This window comes from Callithrix jacchus, chromosome 6 (genome assembly GCF_049354715.1).
Source record: "Callithrix jacchus isolate 240 chromosome 6, calJac240_pri, whole genome shotgun sequence".
Lineage (NCBI taxonomy): Eukaryota > Metazoa > Chordata > Mammalia > Primates > Cebidae > Callithrix > Callithrix jacchus.
Window position 1 is genome coordinate 77,736,317 of NC_133507.1, and position 24,110 is coordinate 77,760,426.

Sequence of the window (24,110 nt, forward strand, 5' to 3'; positions counted from 1 at the left end):
TTTTAGGGTTAATTTTAACTACACACAACTCTCACCTTATTTTTAACTTTAGAATTGTACCTCTTTGTAAAATACCTTTTGTTTTGAGACAGAGTCTCACTCTGTTGCCCAGGCTGGAGTACAGTGGCGTGATCTAACTCACTGCAGCCTCTGCCTCCCAGGTTCAAGTGATTCTCCTGCCTCAGCCTCCCAAGTAGCTGGGACTAGAAATGTGCGCCACCATACCCAGCTGATTTTTGTATTTATAATAGAGACAGCGTTTCACCATGTTGGCCAGGCTGTTCTCAAACTCCTCACCTCAAGTGATCCACCCATCTGGACCTCTCAAAGTGATGAGATGACAGGCATGAGCCACTGCACCCAGCCTTCTTGGTAAAACTCTTGTATGCCCTTTAAAATACAATTTTGGAAAGGAAATATAAAAAAGAAAAACAGGGAAAGAATCTGAGCTACAAGCTAGTAGCAAGTTACAGCAATAAAGTAATTCTCTTCTATAATACCTTGCCTGCCCCAGGTCAACCTTCAAGCAGACAAAGCAAGCCATTCTAAGTACTGGCCTTCAGAGTGCCTGCATGTCCATTCTCAAACAGTGTGTCCCATGGGTCTAGAACAATGGCAATTCTGAAATACTCATTTCTTTGAAAATCATCTGAATTTAACAAGAGGCAGAAGGACTCTGGCTACACAAAGCCACTTAAAAGAAATGGCTCTGTTACTGACAACAGAGTGAAAGGAGACAGACTCCTGAGCCCCTATCTTGAGGCTGTCCTGTGCCCACGGTCTGAAGCTGTCTGGGCTGAGTACATCCCATATGCTGTGGAATGACCCTTCACTTGCTCCAAGGTCCCTGGAAACTGCTTCTGAGCCACCAAAGGGAGAAACCAATTGCACTCTGGCTACTCCTCCCTCCCAAGGGCTCTTACCTGCTCACACTGGCTGCCTGCTCACACTGGCTGCCTGTTCCTCCTCGCTCAGACCTTATCCAGATGACACCACTTCAAACATCCCATTTTATTCTCTTCTTAAATGGCACTTTCCACCATCTAAACACTCCATTTCTGTATTTGTGCATCCCCTTCATGTCTGGTGTCCCCCTCTGCACCCTCTCATTAAACTGTAAATTCCTTGAGGGCAGATGTTCAGTCGGTCCTACTCAGTACAGCATCCTCCAGTGCCTACAACACTGCCTGGCACACAGTAAGTGCTTAATAAATATTGTTTCAACTGTCTGAATAAAGTATATCAGCACCAAAGCAGCAAAACCAAACAACGTAGAATAAAAAGTGCAGCCCAGCAGTGGTTGGCACTGAGCTAGAATCTCAGATGCCTACACCCTACTTCCTATTCCAAGGAAACATTTCCTGAGCACTCAAAATTCAGAAATGGCACCTTTCCTCCAAACCCTTCGAGCTTAGCATATCTACATCTACACTGATTGAGACGATCTCTGGGTTGCTTATTGTTGTTTTCCCAGCTACATCCCGAGTCCCTAGAGATTAAGGTCAGATTTTGCAGCGTATAACACAAGCTGGACTCATTCAAAGCAGTTATTGTATGAATTAAAGAGTTTAGTACAAAGGGTATATGAAGAACAAACAAGAAGCATACATTTAATGACATCTTATAGCTAAGTCAGAAAACATAATAGTGTAGTGCAGTAGAAAGACGCAAGCTCTCTCAGGCAGACCTGGATTCAAACCCTGCCCTCGGCATTGGGTAGTGGCCATGCTAACACCCTCAGCCCATTGTCTCATTAGTAAAAGGAAGGTAATACCTCCCTGGAAAAGTTGTCATGAGCGTCAGCAATAATGCTTGTAAAGCACCTAACAGAACTCAAGAGAGCTCATAAACATCATTTGCTTACAGTGGAATGCACCCTGGAGTATTTAGTACGAAGACTTAAGACTGGACCCCAAACTTCACCGCCTTCTTATATAACTTCAAGCCATTCAGTCTCATGCCCTATTTGCCTTATTTATTTAAAACCCTTAGAAGCACAGAAGACAACTGGAGAGCACTCTGCAAAGAGCAAAGCACAAAAATGCCAAAATAAGGAACGCTGCACATTTAAACTTGCCTCACTCCAATAAAAAAGAAAACATAAACTGCCCTCTTCCTCTTCTGGTAATTCACAAGGAGTCAAGGAAGCATGATGCCAACTTGTTATCTCTGAATGTTTTGTATTCTTGGGCACCTACCACAGTCAAGTGATAAGGGGAATACCAAGATGAATAAGAGTCTATGACCAAGCGTCATTTCAACACAAAGACAAGTTAGGTGCAATTAACAGTCAGCCTAGTGTGGTCAGTTACATAGGTTTCCAGAGCAGCTACTCAAATTCCCAGGCCTCTTTCAGTGGGCACTGTTCTCTTATCAAGTCAACAATCACATGCTGGGACCCTTCCAGGGCTAAGCCCAGTGCTAGATAAGGAAAAGCTGTCAGACCTTGTAAGACACGATCCTTGCCTTTCAGGAGCCCACGGTGTGAATTGGCAGGTGAAACAAAGACATTAACAGATGGCTAAGAATGTGATGAGCAACTACAAAGCTACACAGGAAAGCATCGCCCTATTTTACAATCAGAACTTATACAACGTGATTATTTAATCAAGTGCCTCATGAGTAAGAGACAATTCATACCACAAAGTGATCAAAGTAAAGAGAGTTGTTTTTCTCATCACCCCCAAGCTAACATGGGCCTGTCAGGACACTTGGAAAAAGTAGAATTTTAGAGAACTTTGAAGGCTGGATACAGTTTCAGTAAGCAGAGAAGCAAAGGGAGCCCAACTTACGCAGGGGAGTCACCAGAAAAAAAAAAAAAATACTAAGGAGGGAAACCACAGGCCTATTCTGGGGACAGTGATTTTAAAAAAAAAAAGAAAAATGGTCAGGCATGGTGGCTCACACCTGTAATCCCAGCACTTTGGGAGGCAGAGGCGGACGAATCATGATGTCAGGAGATCGAGACCATCCTGGCTAACACTGTGAAACCCAGCGTCTACTAAAAATACAAAAGTTAGCTGGGCGTGGTGGCACGAGCCTGTAGTCTCAGCTACTTGAGGAGGCTGAGGCAGGAAAATTGCTTGAACCCAGGAGGTGGAGGTTGCAGTGAGCCAAGACTGTGCCACTGCACTCCAGCCTGGGCAACAGAGCGACACTCCATGTCAAAAAAAAAAAAAAGAGAGAAAAACCTCAAGTTAGGGACTTGCACAGAAACAGAAGAGGAGATGGGTCCTGCCGCATTAAAGCTGGCTTAAGGGAGAATGCTCTGAGGGGTAGAGCAGTTAGAGGAAGGAAGGAAGGGAGACCAACGAACATGGCCATGAGCCCTTCAAATTGTATCTATTAGTAATGTCTAGAATAACACAATAGGGCTGTGATAGGAAATTGAACCAGAACATGAAATGCACAATCTTATACCTTTTGATATTTCAAGAGCCATCAAGAAAGATGACAAAAGCTAAAGACCAGAACTTAAGCTTGAGAAAGAGTACATAAATTTTGTACTCACATGTCCGTAATTCCAAGTTTTAATGCCCCAAATTGCAAATGCCCATTTTCACTGTGGCCATCCCTCCCCATTCATGCCTTTCTCCTGGAACACAAATCAAAGTGTCCTCTTCTCAGTATTATGAAAAACAGGGACACTATACACGCAAACAAAGATACCATTAACGTTATCCATGATGATACCAACTAAAAGCAAGAGGAAAACGCTGCAATGTCATAGTTTCCTAATGCTCAGGCCTACTTGGACTAGGAACACTCTCAAAGGAAGTGGTGGAAACCTCATGGTTAGAGTCAATTGGAGTCAGACCACAAGGAACAATCCTGTGGCCTACTCTCTTCCACGTGAAGTATGACCGCTGAGAAAGTTCAGGTGAGCAATACTGTGGCTGGAAGGCCAGGAGCCAAGTCTCACCACTTCTGAAGAAGAAGAGAGAGAGAGATTCTGATTCCTGATCTGCAAACGGTTGCAACTATGTTTGGTTTATGAAAAGATTCTTTTAAAGGAGGATCAGGCAATATCATTCTAAAAAATGGACAAGAAGAAATTTTTTAATTTCATCGTTATCATTAGAAAAATCAGAAGAAATGAATTCTGGAACTTTTTTTGTTGTTAGAGATGTGGCATCTTACTTTGTTACCCAGGCTGAAGCATGGTAGCATGATCATAGCTCACAGCAGCCTCCAACTGCGGGGTTTAAGCAATTCTCTCACCTCAGTTTCCCAAGGAGCTAGGACTACAGGGAGTGCGCCACGGAGCCAGCTAATTTTTTTTTTTTTTTTTTTAATTTTCATCGATACAGAATCTTGCTGTTGCCCAGGCTGGTCTTGAACTCTAGGCCTCAAAGCGAACCTCCCACCTCAGCCTCCCAAAGCTCTGGGATTACAGATGTGAGCCACCACACTCAGCCAGAACTTCCAATAATTACTAGTGAAATAACAAAAGTATAGGTTGGGTGTAGTGGCTCTCGCCCATAATCCCAGCACTTTGGGAGGCTGGGGTAGATGAATCACCTGAGGTTGGGAGTTCAAGACCAACCTGGCCAACATAGTGAAGCCTCGTCTCTACTAAAAATACAAAAGTTAGCCAGGCGTGGTGGCTGGCGTCTGTAATCCCAGCTACTCTGGAGGCTGAGGCAGGATAATTGCTTGAACCCAGGAGGTGAAGGTTATAGTGAGCCAAGATCGTGCCACTGAACTCCAGCCTGGTAACAGGGCAAGACTCCATCTCAAAAAAAAAAAGTTTAGGTGCCTAATATTAAAGAATTATTTAATTAAATGAGAAATGGGACCTGGTAAATTCACAAATGACCTGGAGGTTTCTAAACCAATGCTTTCCAAAAAGCAGACCCTGAGAACCAAACCAAACATTCTGCTATAAAAGGCCATTGGAGAGATTAAACACTGGGAAGGGGAAGGGCTGCACAAGCCCAGGAGGCCACACAGTTCGAAATGGCCTCTCCAGGTTCACATCTAGATGGCCTAATTAGTTGGCAGCAGAGTGACTTTGTGGTAAGGCCCAGGGTATCCAAGTTTATGGCATCCTGGGCCCAAGACATTTCGCTTCCTAGGTTCACCAGGCAGAACTCCTTGGGAATAAAGAACTCTGATTAGTCAAGATACTCCACTGTCACCAAAGAGAAAATTTCCTTGGAAGAAAAACAAAGCCGACCATATCAGGGAATGAAAGGGCCAGAACTGAACCTAACCTACGAAGCTATTCACCGATTCACTGCCTTTACTTTTTAGGTTCCCTGGCTTTCACAAGTAAGACACTGGCAGAACTGAATTCACTCGGCAAACGGAGTGTTGCCATGGTGCAAATCTAATCATGACATATTCAACTTCTCCTGCTATTGGTTCCCATAATGCTTCCTTCTATGCCAATAAAAACAGAATGTTATCTCTTTTTCATTCCATTTATTCAATGAGGGCAGATGAGACTATTTTCAATCTTTCTGCCATTGTGAAATTGTCATCTTATTTACCTTCCCCACCAAAATAAAACTCCACAATTATCCTTTACTATTCCCATCTAAATCCATACCTTCTCTTGCCCTGTTCCCATTAAAGTTTTATCTAGCCATAAAAAACTACCTACACTTGCTTAAAAGACTGATTTATATTTCTAAATGAAAATGAAACAGTAATTGCTACTATCTTCTCAGTTCCAGAAAACCACATATGCTGTCCTCAAACCCCAAACCACAAATGCTAAAAATTATGAGTAAGATGAATGTCTATTTGCTTATGTTATAACTAATGAAGAAATAACTAGAGTCTTGTATTGAGAACAATCAGCTCATTCTTGACCTAGCATCCTATTTATCTTTCTATTCTCAAGGCTAATTGCTTATATGAGCATGCCAATTTGCCTTGATTATAGGATTCTTAATAAATGAATGCTGTTTACATTTCACAAGTGTATTTGAATTTCACTACAGGAAGCCAAGCTCATCAAGTCTTTGTAAGTGGTAAAACCAGAGATCAAAGCAAAAGGCCTGCACTGAACTAACAAACAATTAGGCTGGAGAACAGAGGCCTGAGCAAAAATGCCACTGATTTATTGATTATTCTACTCCAGAAGTATACCTCTGGGTCACTGCTCAATCTTAAACCATATATACAGAATTTTCTCACAAATTTTCATTATGATAATTGGGTGGTCGTTTCTTAAATAGTTAAATAAAGCCTCTACCGTTCAACAGGTTTTGATCCTTTTCTTCTGTATTTTTTCATCTTGCTGTTTTCAGTTGAATCAAATACCTTTAGTTTTTTTTTTTTTAACTCTTCACAACCTTCTCAATTTTGACTAATCTCTCCAAATGTTTTTTTGTACTTCTTAAACAATCCCTTTTCTGTTACACTCACTATCTTGTTTTCCGCTGGTTTTAACTCTTTGCTTGGTCTTTGGAACGGGAAGAAAAAGGGGAAAAACATCTAGCACAGTAGCTGTCGACCTTGGCTGCACTTTCAAACCTCCTAGGGAGCTTTTAAAAATCCTGATGCACAGGTCACATTCCAGACAAATTTATCAGAATTTCTGGGAGTGGACCCAGGCATTTGCGGGTTTGGGTTGTTGATGTTGTTAAGAGATAGTTTTCCTCTACTGCCCAGACAAGAGTAAAGGGACAAGATCATGGCGCACTGCAACCTCAAATTTCTGCACTCAAGCAATCCTCCTGCCTCAGCTCCCAGATAAACTGGGATTACAGGTGTGTGCACAGCCACACCTGGCTAATTGCTATCAATAGCAGAGATGAGGTCTCACCATGTTGCTCCAGGCTGGTCTAGGACTCTTGGCCTCAAGCGATCCTCCTGTCTTGGCCTCCAAAAGGGCTGGCATTACAGGCATGAGCCACTGCATCTGACCATTTGGACTTTTTGAGGCTCCCCAAGTGATGTCAATGCACAACCAAGTTTGAAAACCACTGCTTTAACGTATAACTACCCACCTTAAGTAAGCTGTTCTGCCAAACTTCCATGGAGAGAAAAAAAACAAGGAAAGGAAGTCAGGTTCCTAAGCAAACCCTCAATCGAGGCAGGACTTGAGACTGGTGAGATGTGTTATTTAAAAGCACCACCGGTCACATTTTAGTGGCCCAGCACTAGGCGCATGATCAAAAACATAAACTATTTAAGCTGGGCATGGTGGCTCATGCCTGTAATCTCAGCACTTTGGGAAGCTGAGGCTAGTGGATCACTTGAGTCAGGGGTTGGAGACCAGCCTGGCCAACATGGTGAAACCCTGTCTCTCCTAAAAATACAAAAACTATTTGGCTGTGGTGTTGGGTGCCTGTAATTCCAGCTACTCAGGAGGCTGAGGCAGAAGGATCGCTTGAATCCAAGAGGCAGAAGTTGCAGTGAGATGAGATCATGTCACCGTACACCAGCGTGGGTGACAGAAAGAGAATCCGTCTCAAAAAAAAAATGTGAACTCTTTGACATCATTCCCAAAACCAGGCCATGGGCACCTTCTATGCAAAGAAGTCAGTCAAGTGAGATTACTTCTGGAGATAGCAGGGTCTAAATACCTCAAGGCTTTCACCTTCTGTGGCAATGGATACAGGGGCTTACAAATGCATCAGAACTTCTGCAAAGAAAAATGTGGACTGGCTGGGCACAGTGATCATGCTTGTAATCCCAGCATTTTGGGAGGCTGAGGCAGGCAGATCGTGAGGTCAAGAGATCGAGACCATCCTGACTAACACGGTGAAACCCCATCTCTATTAAAAATACAAAAAAAAAAATTAGCTGGGTATGGCGGCATGTGCCTGTAATCCCAGCTACTCAGGAAGCTGAGGCAGGAGAATCACTTGAACCAGGGAGTCGGAGGTTGCAGTGAGTCGAGATCATGCCACTGTACTCCAGCCTGGTGACAGAGAAAGACTCTGTCAAGGAAAAAAGGAAGGAGGGAAGGAGGGAGGGAGGGAGGGAGGGAAAGAAGAAAGAGTGGACTAAGGTTGCATGTGAAATAAGAGTCACCAAAGTCAGTTACAGGCTACACAAGAACACTGAAGATCTTGGAATCACAGAAACTATAGGAAGTTTGTCCTAGAAACTATACAAAACCAGAAATGATAGAGAGTTTGTGATAAATGCCTACCAGTGAACACTGATGGTCATGTTTTTCTGTTTGTTTTTTAAGAGAGTGAAAAGAAAGTACACTTTTATCTGTCAACATCAAATACCATCATACCTGGTAAATATGGGCTGAGTGTTGCCCAATTTCAGAATTCCAAGCCAGTCTGGTCCACATCCGCAGGACTTAGTTGAAATCACAGTTCAAGAGGTAGCTCTCCAACCTAACAGCTTTTCCCTAGACATTGCTTCCAAATTATATCCTATCAGTTGGAAACTGTCCTCGGTGTTATGTTGAAAGACAGGTTTCTGGAAAGGAGGGAAGGGGTCACTGGGGAGGAGGGAGGCAGACCACCCTGCAGTATGAACAGATGCAATTCTAAAGGGAAGACAAGAAATGAGCTATCTCTGTCCCCAGTGTTCAAGTTGGTGACAGCTAAGAAGGTACATGAAGCCTCTCTAAGGAACCATGACTCCAAAGCCTAGGGACACACTTCTTGTTATTTGCAGGGATGGGGGTGGCACTCCATAAAGAGCCACTCTACAAAATGAGCTCTGCCAACCAACCCTATAGCTTGTAACTCACATTCCCTCCTAAGCTCCTCTAGGCTGTTCTTGCTTTTATAAGGATCCGATGCTTTGTTCCTAAAAGGATTCCAGTTACAGAGTCCTCTTGCAAAGGAGGGACAATCATCCACCATCAGTGCTTCTTGTATTAGCCACTATTTTGACATCTATTACTTGCTTAAACCTGAGGGCTGGAGAGCCCACTTTACCTTGTCCCTATTCCCCAAGCTCTACGGATGAAAAGAAAGAAGAGCACTGTTCATTAAGACCAAACCCTTCAGGCAGCAGTTCTCATAAAGTCAACAGAATTTCCAGATCATCAGCCCATACTTATCTTTTTCTCCTTTGAGCCCAGGAAGAACCTACCAGGAGATCTTCCCCCACTCTCAGGTGCTATACTTCTGTATCTAGAACATGCAAGTGGCAGACTCACCTCAAAGAGGGTAACTTTCAAGCCAATAATGTCCTTCCTATAATCTTGGGATGAAATGGCCTTCCAGTGCAGTATTTTTCACACAGATATCTGAATAACTTTAACGGAGAATTCGCCGTCCATTTTCGACAACTCTAAATGTTAGAATATTTTTCTCAATGCTTATATGACTTTCAGTCACTGACCCTGGAGAATTCTCCTCTTTAGACCACACCGAACACCACTACACACATTTCCACCTGAAAGCTCTTCAGATTGGTTATTTAATAACTGTATGATTTTAGGCAATTTAGGTAATCTTTTTCTTTTTAGAGACATGGTCTCACTAACAATTGTGCCAAATTTTATTCCTACTCTCAAAGGAAAACCAAGGGCCAGAGGAAAGAGTTTAACTTGTTTAAGTTGGTACAGCAAATGTGATTCTAGAAACAAGGTCTTCTGCCTCCCAGACCAATGCTAAATGAGAGGACATAAGCAAACGCACTTCTTATCACTTACAGATTTAAAGCCACGCATACCATCTCTCCCCAAATGTCATCATATTACACTGTTGCCAGTCTCTTGCTGGAGCAAAACATTTGCATTTGATCAACTTCTATCCCAGATACCCCAATATATTTTCACAGTTTTTACTAGTATTATGAGGGAAAAAAAAACGCATCCTGCTAATGATACTCATAGCCCTAACCATATACTCCCACTTTGGAGAATAAAACAGCTCAGGGAGTCACTGCCTTGGGTGAAACTGTAATGGTTCAAAGTGACAACACTCTACCCCCACCCTCCACACTCTCCCTCGAAACAGGAGAAAGAACGTGAGAAAACAAATCAGCAGCATCTGATGGCCTCACTACACTAGCAGCCATCCATCTGCTTAACAGACTTCATGGCAAGCGCTCTCCCACGAAGTGGCTGAAAGGGAGCAACACCTTGCAGTGGGAAATAAACTTAAATGTTAAAATTTGACCTTCCTTTCCTTTTCACAGCTAATTACATTTGGAGTGTAAGCCTGGCATTGACAGGTTGTCCATTCCTTCTGATTTGGAGAAAAAACTTTTCAACCAAGGTATTTCAAATCTGCCTTGAAAAGAAAAACTGGAGTACATTTTGGACCAGATCAATTTTTAACTCCGTGCTTGAAAATAGAAGAGTGCACAGTGAAGATGCCAAAAGGTTTGACATCTAAAGAAAAGAAACTTCAAATGCACCTCACTTCAGTCCCTTCTGAAAAATTTCTGCCAACTTTATCCAGTCTGAAATTTGCACTAACCAGATAGGAATTTTTGACTGCTAGTCCCAGGCCCTTTTTTTCCTTTCAGTTCTGAGGCTAAGGAAGCATAATACAAAGGCAAGGCCAGAGGGGAGTAGGGAACAGATCCAAATCTCTGCTGAAAGACCAGATTGGTTATTTAATAACTGTATGATCTTAGGCAATTTAGGTAATCTTTTTCTTTTTAGACACATGGTCTCACTTTGTCACCCAGTCTGTAATGCAATGGTATGAACATGGCTCACTTCGGCCTTGACCTTCAAGACTCAAATGATCCCTCATCTCAGCTTCTTGTGTAGGTGGGACTACAGGTACAAGCCACCACACCTGGCTAATTTTTTTTTCTTTTTTCATAGAGACAGGATCTCACTATTTTGCCCAGGCTGGTCTCAAATTTCTGAGCTCAAGTGATCCTCTTACCTCAGCCTCCCAAAGTGCTAGAATTATAGGTGTGAGCCACCATGCCCATTCTAGATAATCATTATTTATGCATCTACAATGTTTCTGATAGTGTTCGTTACTGTGAGGATTAAATGAGAACATGTAAGCAAAAGGCCTACTCATAGCAGGTACCCAGAAAATGTTCCCACTCCTTCCTAAAGCAAAATGACTACATTCAATCTTAGGGCAAGGGGGAAAAAATAAGAAGGAAATGGACTCAAATTAATCAGATACTAAAGCAGTTCCTGATACCAAATATAATACTGCCCTAAACCATTACTTCCTAATCTGTCTTTTTAAATCTGTTTGCAGTGCCGCCTGGCACCTGATACTGTATAAGACACAGCAGCTAAGACAGAAGACTTAAAATTGTCCTTTCCTCTGAGGCTCAAAGAAAGAATCCTTAGGATAGCTCTTCAACAAAGACATCCAAGGGAGTGCCTTTTAAGTTGTAACAGTGACTGCAAAGCCAAAAGTGAGTGAACCACATCATGGAGGATCTAATGTAGAAAGAAGTATTCTTGGACAAAGACCATTACTTGTTTGCCACATCCACCAAAGAACCACCTTCTTATCATCAGCTTTGCAAATAAAGGACATGGGAGGATTTGTGGGTGTGTATATGTAACTCAGGGATGTCCAATCTTTTGGCTTCCCTGGGCCACATTGGAAGAAGAATTGTCTTGGGCCATACATAAAATACACTAACACTAACGACAGCTAATGAGCTTTAAAAAAAATTGTGAAAGAAATCTCATGTTATAAGAAAGTTTATGAATTTGTGTTGGGCCTGTGCAGCCCACAGGCAGCAGGCTAACGAGGTTGATGTAACCCCCAAAATTAGACAATGGTTAATAAATACAATGGAAGGCCACATGGCTATTATAAATGTGGGGAACCCCCAAAACCACAGGCTAATATTACCTATTAAACATATACATCTTGATCACCAGTGATCAAAGAAAAAAATTTATATATACATCTTTACATCCTAAAAGAACAAAGATTGAAGTACATGTCTGACTTTATAATTTATGAAACACTTCCATATAAATTATACATGTTAGAGTATAACAGAAACACTGCGTGCGCATGCGCTCACACACACACACACATACACACACACACACATACACACACAGGCTTATATATACATATCTAACCTTCTAGCTCTACCTGAAAGGTCAGTACATGGAAGCAAATGGTTAAATGTATACACTAAGACAGCACTCTTTTCCCTTCAATGTAACTTGTATAACCATTACTATAACGATACTGAAGACACCTATCCTTAGGAGGATTAAACTCCTAAGACTGGGATCTAATTTTTGCTATTCATGACTTACGGGAAGTTCAGTAACTCATTTTTTTCTATTAAAAATACTTCTTTTCAAAGTTTACCCCTCTACTGATCTTAATTCATGAGTCTTTTATTCTCTCATTTCCATTCATACCCACTAATTTTTTGTATCCACGCAATTTAACCCATATAAACTCATAGGGAGGGAGAGAGTCATTGAGTAGGTTTGTTCTCTCTTAAGGCTTTCCTAACAAGAAAGAATATGGACTTCTGTCATTTTAATTTTTATTTACTTCTCCCTAGGGCCTTAAATATTCTGGAACTGGAGGTTGGGAAAAATTGTTTTCCTAGCTTGAAACAGTCTGTTAATTATTGATGTAAGCCTTACTTACAATGAGGTGCTTGGACACTTTTCTGTACAGTATTACTATCTGGTTTTCCTCCCAAAACACCCATATGATCTTTATTATACAAGAAAGTTGAACTGGTATCAATGATGCCAACACAATCCATTGTCCTCTACTCTACATCCTTAAAAGTCTGCCACCTACAACTTGTCCTTAAGAACTGATTTCTTAAGCAACTCATGAAGAAAAGCAAAGTTGAGAGTGCTGCACGTACAACTCCAGAAAAAAACGGTAAGAGAAATCACTAACACTGTGTATTTCCATCAGCCTATGGAGATGATCTGGAAGGCTTCCTTTCAACTCCTCTCAGTTTGTCAAAGAGCAAGTGGAGCTGACTTGGGAGAAGGAACACATCAATGGTCCAAGTGCATCCCTAGGAAGAGGGTTCTTAAGCTGACGTGGTCCCAAAAGCTTTGTCTCTACCCAAAAAAAAAAAGGTCAGCCTGGCATTTTGTTTCTTGTTTGGGAGGCTTGGAATATCGTAAACAATTTTAAAAGGAGTTGCACCCAGTAACTCTGTGACACACAGTAGAGCAGAGGTAGCCACAACAACTGCCCCAAGAAGCTTGGGATGTAAAATCATAAATGTCTACATACTATATTTGCAACTGCTAGCCTTAACAGGAACACAAATCCACCGCGCTAATGATGGGACATTATTTTTCTAAAGATTAATTCACACCATGTGTTATTAATCAGCAGGGTAACTGAAAGCTCAAGCAAAAAAAAAATGCTGTCCTAGTCAAGCAGAACTTAATTGCATTATTGTTATTATTATGGCTGCTGCGCTGGTTTCCCTGTGTCCCCGGCTCCTCCACCACAAGTATTCAGACACACACACACACACACACACAGCACCATAGCATGGATGGAAAAACAAAAAAGCCAGAGCCAGGAGGTAAGAACCACATGTATAGTAGGAAGAGGGTTTTGAAGAAAAACGTTTGTCTCTGGAAAAACAGGTCAAGTATGCACGCAGGCTGCCTTGAGAATTATGCCTAGGCCGTTTCATCTGAGTGTCCCATCTTGCACAACGGTGGGAGCAGCTGCGGGAGATCACAGGAAATGCAAAGCAACACAAGCAACCTCATCTATCTCCCCGACGCCCACACCAGAGTTTCCAGGTGGTGGGAGAGAGTGTTCAGGTCTCCGGAAGAGCACACAGCTCACCTGCCATCCAGAACATCATTTCCCATACCAAACCATCCATTTTCAAGGCCTGAAGGCAGGCAATTTAAACTCCTGTCGGTGATCAAACCTCAGAAAACCGATTTTTGATCTAGAACTCGAGTCCTTTGCCAAAGTTGTAGTTTTCATGCCAAAAACAAAAAAACCCGCAGGCAGGCACAATCGTTGGCTGCGTGAATCTCGAGTTTCCCTTGCTGCCTAGTCTTGTGGAGTTTAGAGGCAACCAACTAGGAAAAGAGAAGTGTCCAAGTGTAAGGAGCAGGAATGCGTCCAATCTCGCCCGTGTCCCTCCCAACATCCCTTAGAAGAGGCTGGGACACTAAAACTGGAAGTCTGGGGACCAACTGCAGTCCAGATCCCGGCCGGGGCAAGCCGCCACACCCTCTGCAGCTCAGCATAAGCCCCGGCTGGGAGGGGCCCAGACAGTCCCAGCAGGAAAAGGAGAAAGGGGAGTTTTCAGAGTTCTGGATTAGAGGAGGTGGAAGGCTGGGAGAAGCGGAATGCAGGAGGGAGCGGGGGACCTGGCTGAGTGTGCAAGGGGAGGGGAAGGGTCGCCCGTGCAGTCAGGACAGCTCGCAACACGTTCCCGCAAAACTGCACATTTTTGTGGTTTAAGATTTAAGTCTAGAGGGAACACGCTGAGGTTCTCCCCGGGCTGGGTTTCAGACGCCCCTCCTCCTCGCCGAGGGCCGGGGCGCCGCACAGCTGCGGAGCTCCCCTTTCCCTTTCGGGGAAGCTCCCCTCTGCCAAGCCGCGACGTCCGCCCTCCAAGTTCGCCTCCGCTCACTACCCGGCACGGCGCCCGCGGCCGGCCACACGCGCCCCATCTGCCGAGAACCTAGCAAGTCCCCGGCTGGCCGCTCAAGGGATGGTCCGCAGGGGCTCGGGGTTTTTTGTTTTTTAAAAACACAAAAAGCCTAAGCGACTCGCCGCCCCCTCCTCCCCAGCCCTCGCCACCTTCCCTTCACGCCTACGCCGCACCTCCCGGGCACACGCGCCGAGAAGTGCCTCTCCAGCCAGACAATGGGTTCGGGGCTGGCGGGGCAGCCCGCCAGCCCTCATTCCCATCCCATCCCAGGACCCGGAGAGGCAGAGCGCGCGGAGCTGGAGAGAAGTGCCGGGGGCGTGGGGGCGCCACAGTGGGGAAGGTGCGAGCCTCCCCCTCGGGAAAGGAGGCTCGCTCCCCGCGAGGGACGAAGGGGAGGGGCGGGGGTCAGCTGCGCCGCCCGGCCGGGGGCCCGACCGCCGCGGCGCACTCACCAGCACGATGGCAAATCGTTCCTCCAGTTCACCTGGCTCAGGCATCGGCAGCTTCAAAGGCACGTTGTGCGCCCTGAAATCGGTCTGCTGCGAATCCATGCTCCCGGCGTTACCCATGTCGGCGGCGCGCCGGGGCCGGGGGCTGCTCCGGGCCCCTTGCGTGCGCGTAGGAAATCAGAACAGCTCCCGGCGATCGCCTCCCGTCCGCAGGCGCGACCTGCCCAGCTCCCGCCCTCCGCCGCGCTCCGGCGGGTGTGCGGTGCGCACCGCTCCCTAGCAGCGCTCCAAGCCGAGCCGTCCCCCGGCCACCCTCATGCTCCCCGCCGCCCCAGCTCGGCCCCGGCCTCTTTTGCTCCGGAGAGGTAGTCGGGGCGCTGGGCGCCTATGTGCATGGTGCTCCGCTGGTACACCGCCCCCTGCCAGAGATCGCGGCCCCCGGCGCGTGGTCCCTCCTACTCGGCCTTCAGCCGGGCCCCCGGGCGCCGCTGACACTTCCAGCCCTGGCCGGCAAAGGCTGCGACTGCTAGGCTAGCACCTCGAACAGACAAATGCAGCTCCGCGCTCCCCTACACAATGCCCCCTCTCGCCTGGCCCCCGCCCCCAGCCCGGCTCCGCCCACTCGCCCCGCGGACTGCCGGGACGCGTAGTTTCTACCCAAAGTGTCCGCGCGCAGAAACCACGCCCGCTCTGGAGCGCCAGGCCAGATTGGGACCATTTGCAGCAAGGGGATCCGTATGTTTCTGGAGATGGCTTATGTCACTTTTGACCTCCCCTCACCCCAACAGCAGAATACCTACATCGTATATGCCATGTTGACACTTGGAATCCAATCAATGAATGAATGGATGCATGCCTTCTGATTAAAATCCAGAAAATCATTGCTGTTTTTAAAAGATCTAGTTCAATAAGGAACTTCGAAAGCATTGGCAAAGTGGTTTCATACACGGGGGAGGGCGGGTGGGTCCATGGGTGCTTGCTTATCGTTCTTTCTTCCATATATATGTTATTTGGTGTGACTGAAATATTTTATAAACAAATGTATAATTTATGGATATATACAGCCAGACCCTAGGAGCTGGATAAGGATTCAATTCAATTTACAAAAAAAAAAAACCAAAAAACTGTCAAACACCTTATTATGTATGGGTTATTGTGTTCCTTGGTGGGAGAAAAAAAGAGACTTGCCCCTGTGCTAGAATACATGCCAATCTAGTGAAGGAGAAAATTTACACACCCATATTTCATGTGAGATGGATTTAATGATGGAGTGTTTTGGGAGACTTTGGGATGATTTTTTGACTGCAGCGCTCTTATTTCTTCACAGCAATCTTGAGCAAGGTGTCTTACAGAAAAGATTGGACCTGACTCTGTCCTCTGGGGTGTGTTTCAGACTATAACTACTCATTTCTGAAACCTCAGAAATAGAAATAGCCTTATAAGAGACTTTAGCCAACTGCTTATGTGAATATTAAGGGTATACATCCATATGACTTGTGGCTGAACTTCTGCTGTTAGTACTTTCTTAGTTTAAAGCAGTGTTTCTTAATCCTAGAGGTGTATCAGATTCACTTGGGAAACTTTTTGCTAAAACTACACACACCTTGGGTTCTGTCTATTATCGGAATCTCCCTAAGCTGAGAGCCAGAGCCTAGGCAGGTGTAGTTTTAACAAGCTCCCAGCTGATTTTGATATGCAGGTAAGGTTGTTATCATCCTTTTAGTAAATAGCAAGTGCTTCTGGACAAGGTAGTAAACCAAGATTCAATCATCAAGAACATTTCATTCATCTTTATAAACTCCAAGATACTTTTTTTTTTTTTAAAGATGAGGTTTCAGCATGATGGCCAGGCTTGTCTTGAACTCCTGACCTCAGGAGATCCACCCACCTCGGCCTCCCAAAGTGCTAGGATTACAGGCGTGAGCCACCGTGCCCGGCCTCGGCTCCCGGCCTAACTCCAAGATACTGTAAACATAGTAGACGCCCAAGAACTATCTGTGGAATTGACAAGTGACTTTTTCCAAAAGTCTATAACACAAATACATCATATGCATTCTAAATAAACCACTTCTAGTCTTTTTAAAGAATAGAGAGAATATAAATAAATTCAACTTAAAATTCAGAATAACTGTAACCTGGATTCCTAAAGTAATACTGTATCAAAGTTAATGGCAAATGTGTTACTGATCTGAGAGAAAAGCAGGGAGATTTAGGTATACACATACCCCAAACTAATGAAAATGAGTGAGAAGGAAAGCAGTAGGGACCAGGTGAGACATTTCTGACCCACGAATGTATTTATTTCCTTTGTAATCTCTAGACATATACTTCGGGTCTGATTGACTTGCAAAATCAGCCCACCCAGAGGGTTGCCCACCTGGATAAAAAGGCTGGAATTCTTTTCTGCAGTTGAGAAAGGCTTTCTGATTACATTTATGGCTCCCTGCGGCTATATTTCTGCCAGGAACCAAGACCTTTTTCTCCCCTTAAGTCTTATCACATCTAGTCTCTCTCATAAGCTCACACTTTGAGGGAAGCCAAGGACAAAGTGTGCAAATCTATGAACCAAAAGAATTTTTCTGCCATTTCAATGTTTGCAGTCTCTAATATTTGGTTGGTATTTGTGATTATTAAGAGGAAAAATAAACATTCCATAGGATTGTACAATTTCTATAAGAATTTCCACTAAAATCTTAGGAAATTTTTTGGGGGGAGAAGGCATGAAGGGAAAGGAAAGACATTTCTATTACCTTAATTGTAGCACCCTTCCTCCCCACAAAATTAAAATCAAGCACTCATTTAAAAGTGCATATTCCATTCTTTTATTATTATATATAATTTGTTATAGCTCATGTGCAAAATATTGGCAAAAAAGAAAATGTCTGGGCTGGGCACAGTGGCTCACACCTGTGAGCCCAGCAATTTGGGAGGCCAAGGCAGGTGAATTGCTTGAGCCCAGGAGCTTAAGATCAGCCTGGCAACATGGAGAAACTCCATCTCTATAAAAAATGATTAAGAGACAAAAATGGTAAAGTATGATCTTCCAGGTACACTTCCCTGGAAAAAGAAAAAAAAGAAAGTCTCAGAGGGGCATGGGTAAAACTTCCTAAAGACACTGTGTGAGCTCAATTCCCCAGGGTAAGAAAAGCAGCACTGTGCATGCGGAAGGCCCACCCTGAGGAAAGAATCATGGGAAAGAGAAGTGGGATCTCCCGTGTTGCCCAGGCTGGTCTCAAATTACTGGCCTCCCACTATCCTCCTGCCTTGGCCTCCGAAAGCGTTGGTTTTACAGGTGCGAGCCACTGTGCCACCTTGACATTCTTTATAACAAAGCCTGGAAGATTTCTTCCCATACAGAATTTTCTGAAGACAACAAAGAGGCGAATTATTAATGATTGAATGCATACTATGAGATGAGAATTATATACATTCTTCTAGACTGTCAACTTAGAACAGGATTCAGAAAACTTTGCCTGTAAACCAAATCCATTCATCTGCCTATTTTTATAAATAGTTTTATCAGAACACAACGACACTATTGGCAATTTATCTACCTACTGTTTACGGCTGCTTTTGCACTGCAAGGACCATGTTGAGCTGATATGACATAGACCATATGACCCTCAAAGCCTGAAGCTTTTACTATCAGCCCCCCTTACAGAAAATGTTTGCTGATATCTGACTCAGAAGATACTATATTTTACAAATTGTAAGTACTATAAAGTGATATTTTCCCAATTATCTATGTCGTAGAACAAAACTTCCTTTAAAGCCTAATAGCTTAAAATGGAAAAAAAAAATGTAAAATTCACTGGATGTGGGGGCGCACACCTGGCATCTTAGCTGCTGCTAGGGAGGCTTAGGTGGAAGGATCGCTTGAGCCTAGGAGGCCGAGGCTATAGTGAGCCATAAGTGTGCCACTCCACTCCAGCCTGGGCAACAGAGCAAGATCCTATCTTAAAAAGAATGAAGAAAGGAAAATATCTGTTAAAACTCTACTTAACTTCCATGGAAACAGAAATGTTAGAACATTTATCTTCCATGTGCATTTCCAAGCTATGCCAGGGATGGCTGGATCAGGGATTCCTCCAGAATGGTGTGATTGCTTTCGAAGAACCTTTTCCATTATTCAGGACAAATACTTCTACAAGATCAGCTGTTTGAGGGATTGGAGCTGAGTTTTACTGGTATCTCCTGAGGTTCTAAATGTAAGGATTAGCTCTGCAGGTAAGTTCACTTAGTATCTTAGAAAGACTAAGTGAACTTGGCTACAGAGCAGTAACCCTAAGATTCTCCTTGTGTATGTAATTATGTCCAAATGAGGTCAGCGCTCTGTGACACACCAGATATATATATATATATATATATATATATATATATATATATCTGACAGGCAGACTTGATTCATAGCACCCTGACTGTTATTTTCTAAGTACATGGGAAAAGACCACACCATCCTACAGATACTGGCCCTAGCCTTACTGAGTTGCTTTTCCCATGTGGTATATTGAGGGGACTTGCACACAGGGTAGTGCAGGGGTGGTAAGCTGGATGGAAGACTGCCTGTAAAAAGCATGAAATGTATATAGAATTTCACTTTGCCTGCTCCTTGTAGCAACCTCCACCTAACAACCTTCATCTGATCCAAAACGAAGGGCCTCCAACCCCTACACAGCCTGGGGCTCAGGTGTTCCTTCCTCATGGATAAGGAATGAATACCGGCTAGGTCACTTCCAGATTCCTTAGCTCAGAACTACAAACACACGTTCTTCTTGAGCCACAGGGTCATTTTCAGAGTGTGCTTAAGTTACAGCTGGCAGGTACATCTCCTATACACTCAGTTAAGCCTGTTCCTTTTATCAGGAAAGCAGAGGCTTGCTAGTGGTACATCAAACCACTAGCAGACTGCCGATTATTCCTCATTTTCCACAAGTAAGTAACGTAGCCATTCCTAGCTGCAAGAAGAGCTGGTAGAGCCAAATATAACCTGGGACTTGACACATTCCTCATCTGGATAAAATCAAGAGTCTAATAGCAAGAAGGCAATCGATATAGGAAAACAATGGGTAAACAACAATTATCTTCTAACTTCTTCCCCCACGTAGTTTGTATCTTTGTGGGTTTTTTGTTTGCTTGCTTTATTTTTTGGTTTTTGTGGTGTTTATTTTGAGATGAAGTCTCGCTCTATCACCCAAGCTGGAGTGCAATGGCACAATCTTGGCTCACTACAACCTCCACCTCCCAGGTTCAAGCGATTCTCCTGCTTCAGCCTCCTGAGTAGCTGGGATTACTGGCACCCACCACTGCCCCCAACTAATTTTTGTATTTTTAGTAGAGACAGGGTTTCACCATGTTGGCCAGGCTGCTTTCGAACTCCTGACCTCAGGTGACCCACCCGCCTTGGCCTTCCAAAGTGCTGGGATTACAGATGTAAGCCATCACACCCCGCCGTATTTTGTATCTTTGAATAATACTTTACATTGGTATATGACTTCATATTTTACTAAATGCTTTTACTTTATGTTATTTTATCCTCTCAATACAACAGTAAGGAACCATCGGCTCAACAAAGTAATTTTTTTCTAGTTTATACAAGTGAGAGAATTAGAACTTAGGCATTTTGATTCACCAATCACTATTCTATATGGCCTTAAAATTTTTCTCTGACATTATGTATTCTTTTTTGTTTTTGTTTTTAGACAGGGTCTCACTCTGTCATTCAGATTGGAGTGCAGCAGTGAGATTATGGCTTACTGCAGACTCAGGCTCCTGGGCTCTAGTGATCCCCTCATATCAGCCTCCAGGGTAACTAGAACTACAAGCACATGCAGTTATACCCAGCTAATTATTTTATTTTTTGTAGAGATGGGGTTTCAATATGTTGTATAGGCTGGTCTTGAACTTCTTGCCTCAAGTGATCCTCCAGCCTCAGCCTCCCAAATTTTGGGATTAAAGGTGTGAGCCACTGTGTCTGGCCCATCTATTCTTATATATAAAAGCATAATGAGACTTCTGCTTCTGATCAAGAGGGATTTAAAGACCGCATTTATGCTCACACATGAAACTAATTTTAAAAACTGGACAAATATATATGAAACAACCACCTTCAAGACCTCAACCACCAGGCAATATAGAACAGTGATCCCTGAGAGATGAGAAATAAACATAGAAAGCCCTAGGACTTCCCCAGTTTACTGCCTGGAGAAAGTTCCTAGTGCAAAGAAGGGGAACCCAGACTGAGCCTGGGAGCAACCTTGATTGGGGAGGCAGAGCTGCTTGTTCAGTGAACCCGAGGAGCTAGTATCGTCAGGACAGAGTACTGGAAAAGAAAGAGCTGCAAGAAGAGAGAGCTCCAGAGATCTTCACAGGTGACCATTCCAGTATTCAATTGAGTACAGATCAGTACATGCATGTGAGGAAAAAACCCAGTGCTGGTCATTTAATAACAAGGAGGTGAATTCATCAAAAGAACATAACACCCAATAACAGCATTGCAAAATACATGAACTCAGGCTGAGCATGGTGGCTCACGCCTGTAATCCCAGCATTTTGGGAGGCTGAGGTGGGCGGATCACAAGGTCAGGAAACAGACCGTCCTGGCCAACATGATGAAACCCTGTCTATACTAAAACACAAAAAGTGTGCCGGGCGTGGTGGTGCATGCCCGTAATCCTAGCTACTCAGGAAGCTGAGGCAAGGGAATCACTTGAACCTAGGAGATGGAGGTTGCCGTGAGCTAAGATTGCACCACTACACTCCAGCCTGGCGACAGAGCAAAACTTCATCTCAAAAAAACGCAAAAAAAAGAAAAACAAAAACAGGCTGGGTGCAGTGGCTCACACCTATAATCCCAGCATTTTGGGAGGCCAAAGGGAGAGGATCACCTGAGGTCTGGAGTTCGAGACCAGGCTGGCCAACATGGTGAAACCCCATCTCCACTAAAAATGCAAAATAATCAGCCAGGCATGGTGGCGGGCACCTGTAATTCCAGCTCTTGGGACGCTGAGGCAGAAGAATTGTTTGAAGCCGGGAGGCGGAAGTTGTAGTGAGCCTAGATCACACCATTGCACTCCAGACTGGGCAACAAGAGCAAAACTCCATCTAAAACAAAAAAAAACCCATGTACTCCAAGGAGAAATATATCCACCATTATAGTCAGCAATTTCAACAACCCGCTCTTAATAGTTGTGGAACAGGTAGGCAGAAAAGTAGTAAAAATGTAGAAAATGTCAACACTGTCAACAACTTGATCTAATTGATATTTATAGACTACCTCATCCAACAACAAAAAATACATAACTTTTCAAGTGCCCAGAAAACATTTACCAAGATAGACCATATTACAGACTATAAAACAACTCTCAATAGTTTAAAAAGACCAAAGTATTTCAGCCTGGATTCCCTTACCACAATGAAATTAAATTAGAAATCAAGAACAGAAAGATGGATGGAAAATCTGAAAACTGAATAACTAAAATCGGGAACCAAATGATGTACTTCCAAAACCCATGGACCAATTTTTCAAAATTAAAAGGAAATTTTAAGCCAAGATTACACCACTGCACTCCAGCCAGGGAAACAGTGAGACTCTGTCTCAAAATAATAAAATAAAATCTTCCCACAAAGAAAACAATAGGGCCAAATAGCTATACTGGGAATTTTACCACCCACTTATGGCAGAAAGAGTACCAATTCTACCTAAACAAACACTTCCAGAAAATTGCAGATGATGAATATTTCCCAATTCATTGGTCAATATTACCCTGATAGCAAAACTAATTAAAAATATTACAAGAAAGAAGACTATAGCCAACGTAAAATTGAAAATTTTAGCAAATATAATCCAATAATATATCACAAAATAATACATCCTGACCAAGCAGGATTTGTTCTAGGAAGGCAAGTTTGTTTTAGCATTTTAAAAAATAAATTTCAGCAAGAGGGGCTGAACTTCTATAAACAACTCATTTTCATGTAACAACATTAATCCGTTCACTCCACACTCATGGCTTAATTACCTCACATTAGAATTAGACCTCAGCTCCCAACACTGTTGCACGTGACCATACAAAGACAAAATTTACATGATATTCACAGAAGCTTAACTTGACCAAAAACTAAAACTACTCAAGTGTTAATCAACAAATGAAGAGATATGTGAATTGTGGTGTATATATAAACAGTGGAATATTGCTTGGCAATAAAAAGGTATGGACCACTGATAGACTCAACATGGTGGAATGTTAACTATGCAGGGCTGGGCACAGTGGCTCACAATTATAATTACAACACTTTGGAAGGCGGAGGTAGACAGATCGCTTGAGCCCCCGAATTTGAGACCAGCATGGGCAGCCTGGCGAAACCCCATTTTTACAAAAAGAACAAAAATTAGCCACGTATGGTGGCACGCACCTGTAGTCCCAGCTACTCAGGAGACTAAGGTGGAAGGGATCAATTGACCCCGGGAGGTCAAGGCTGCAGTGAGCCATGAATATGACACTGCACTCATTCCAGCCTGGGCAACGAAGTGAGACCTTGTCTCAAAACCAAAAGCAAAAACAAAAAACTATGTGGAATGAGAAAAGCCAGACAAAAAAAGGGTGTGTACTATATGATTCCATTTATATAAAATTCTAGAGATTATAAACTAATCTATAGGAACAAAAAGCAGATGAGTGATTGTTTGGGTAGGGGGGCAATGTTGGAAGGCAAGAATTCCCAAGGTTGTGAGGGCACTTTTAGGGATGCTAGATACAGTCACTAACATGATTGTGATGATGGCTTCACGAGTGTATACATATGTCATTCTTATCAGATTGGATAACTTAAATATGTTTGGTTTATTGTTGATCAATTATACCTCAATAAGGCTGTTACAAAAATAAATAAGTTTCTATTCTTTTTCTTCAAGGAAATTAGAACACTTTAACTCATATTTCTCACCTCCTTCTTCCATGTTAATGTTGTCTATTCTTTTCATTCCTCTGTTTCTAATCCCTATTAACACTAGCCATTAGTAGTAGTAGCAGTACAAGCATAGCAAATCCTTATTTAGAGTTACCAAATGCTTACAAATTCATTTGTTTTTTTCATGCTGCTTTTTTATTCTGGATTTATTTTTCTTCTTATTGAAGTACATTCTTTAGTGTTTCTTTCACT

The 24,110-nt window shown here is 43.3% G+C and overlaps 1 protein-coding gene across 15 annotated transcripts in view; it reads right to left on the bottom strand.

The window, feature by feature from the left end:
• The window catches only part of FMNL2 (formin like 2), a 323,982-nt gene extending 308,482 nt beyond the window's left edge, over window positions 1-15,500 (bottom strand). For all 15 annotated transcript variants that reach the window (XR_013518929.1, XR_013518927.1, XR_013518926.1 and 12 more), the window contains exon 1: window positions 14,955-15,500. Coding sequence is in view for 11 of the 15 variants with exons in the window: in XM_035304895.3 (XP_035160786.1) it covers window positions 14,955-15,071 (117 nt within the window). In the remaining 4 variants the exon portion in view is untranslated. The remainder of the gene's footprint in view (window positions 1-14,954) is intronic.
• Between the last annotated feature and the right edge of the window lie 8,610 nt (window positions 15,501-24,110).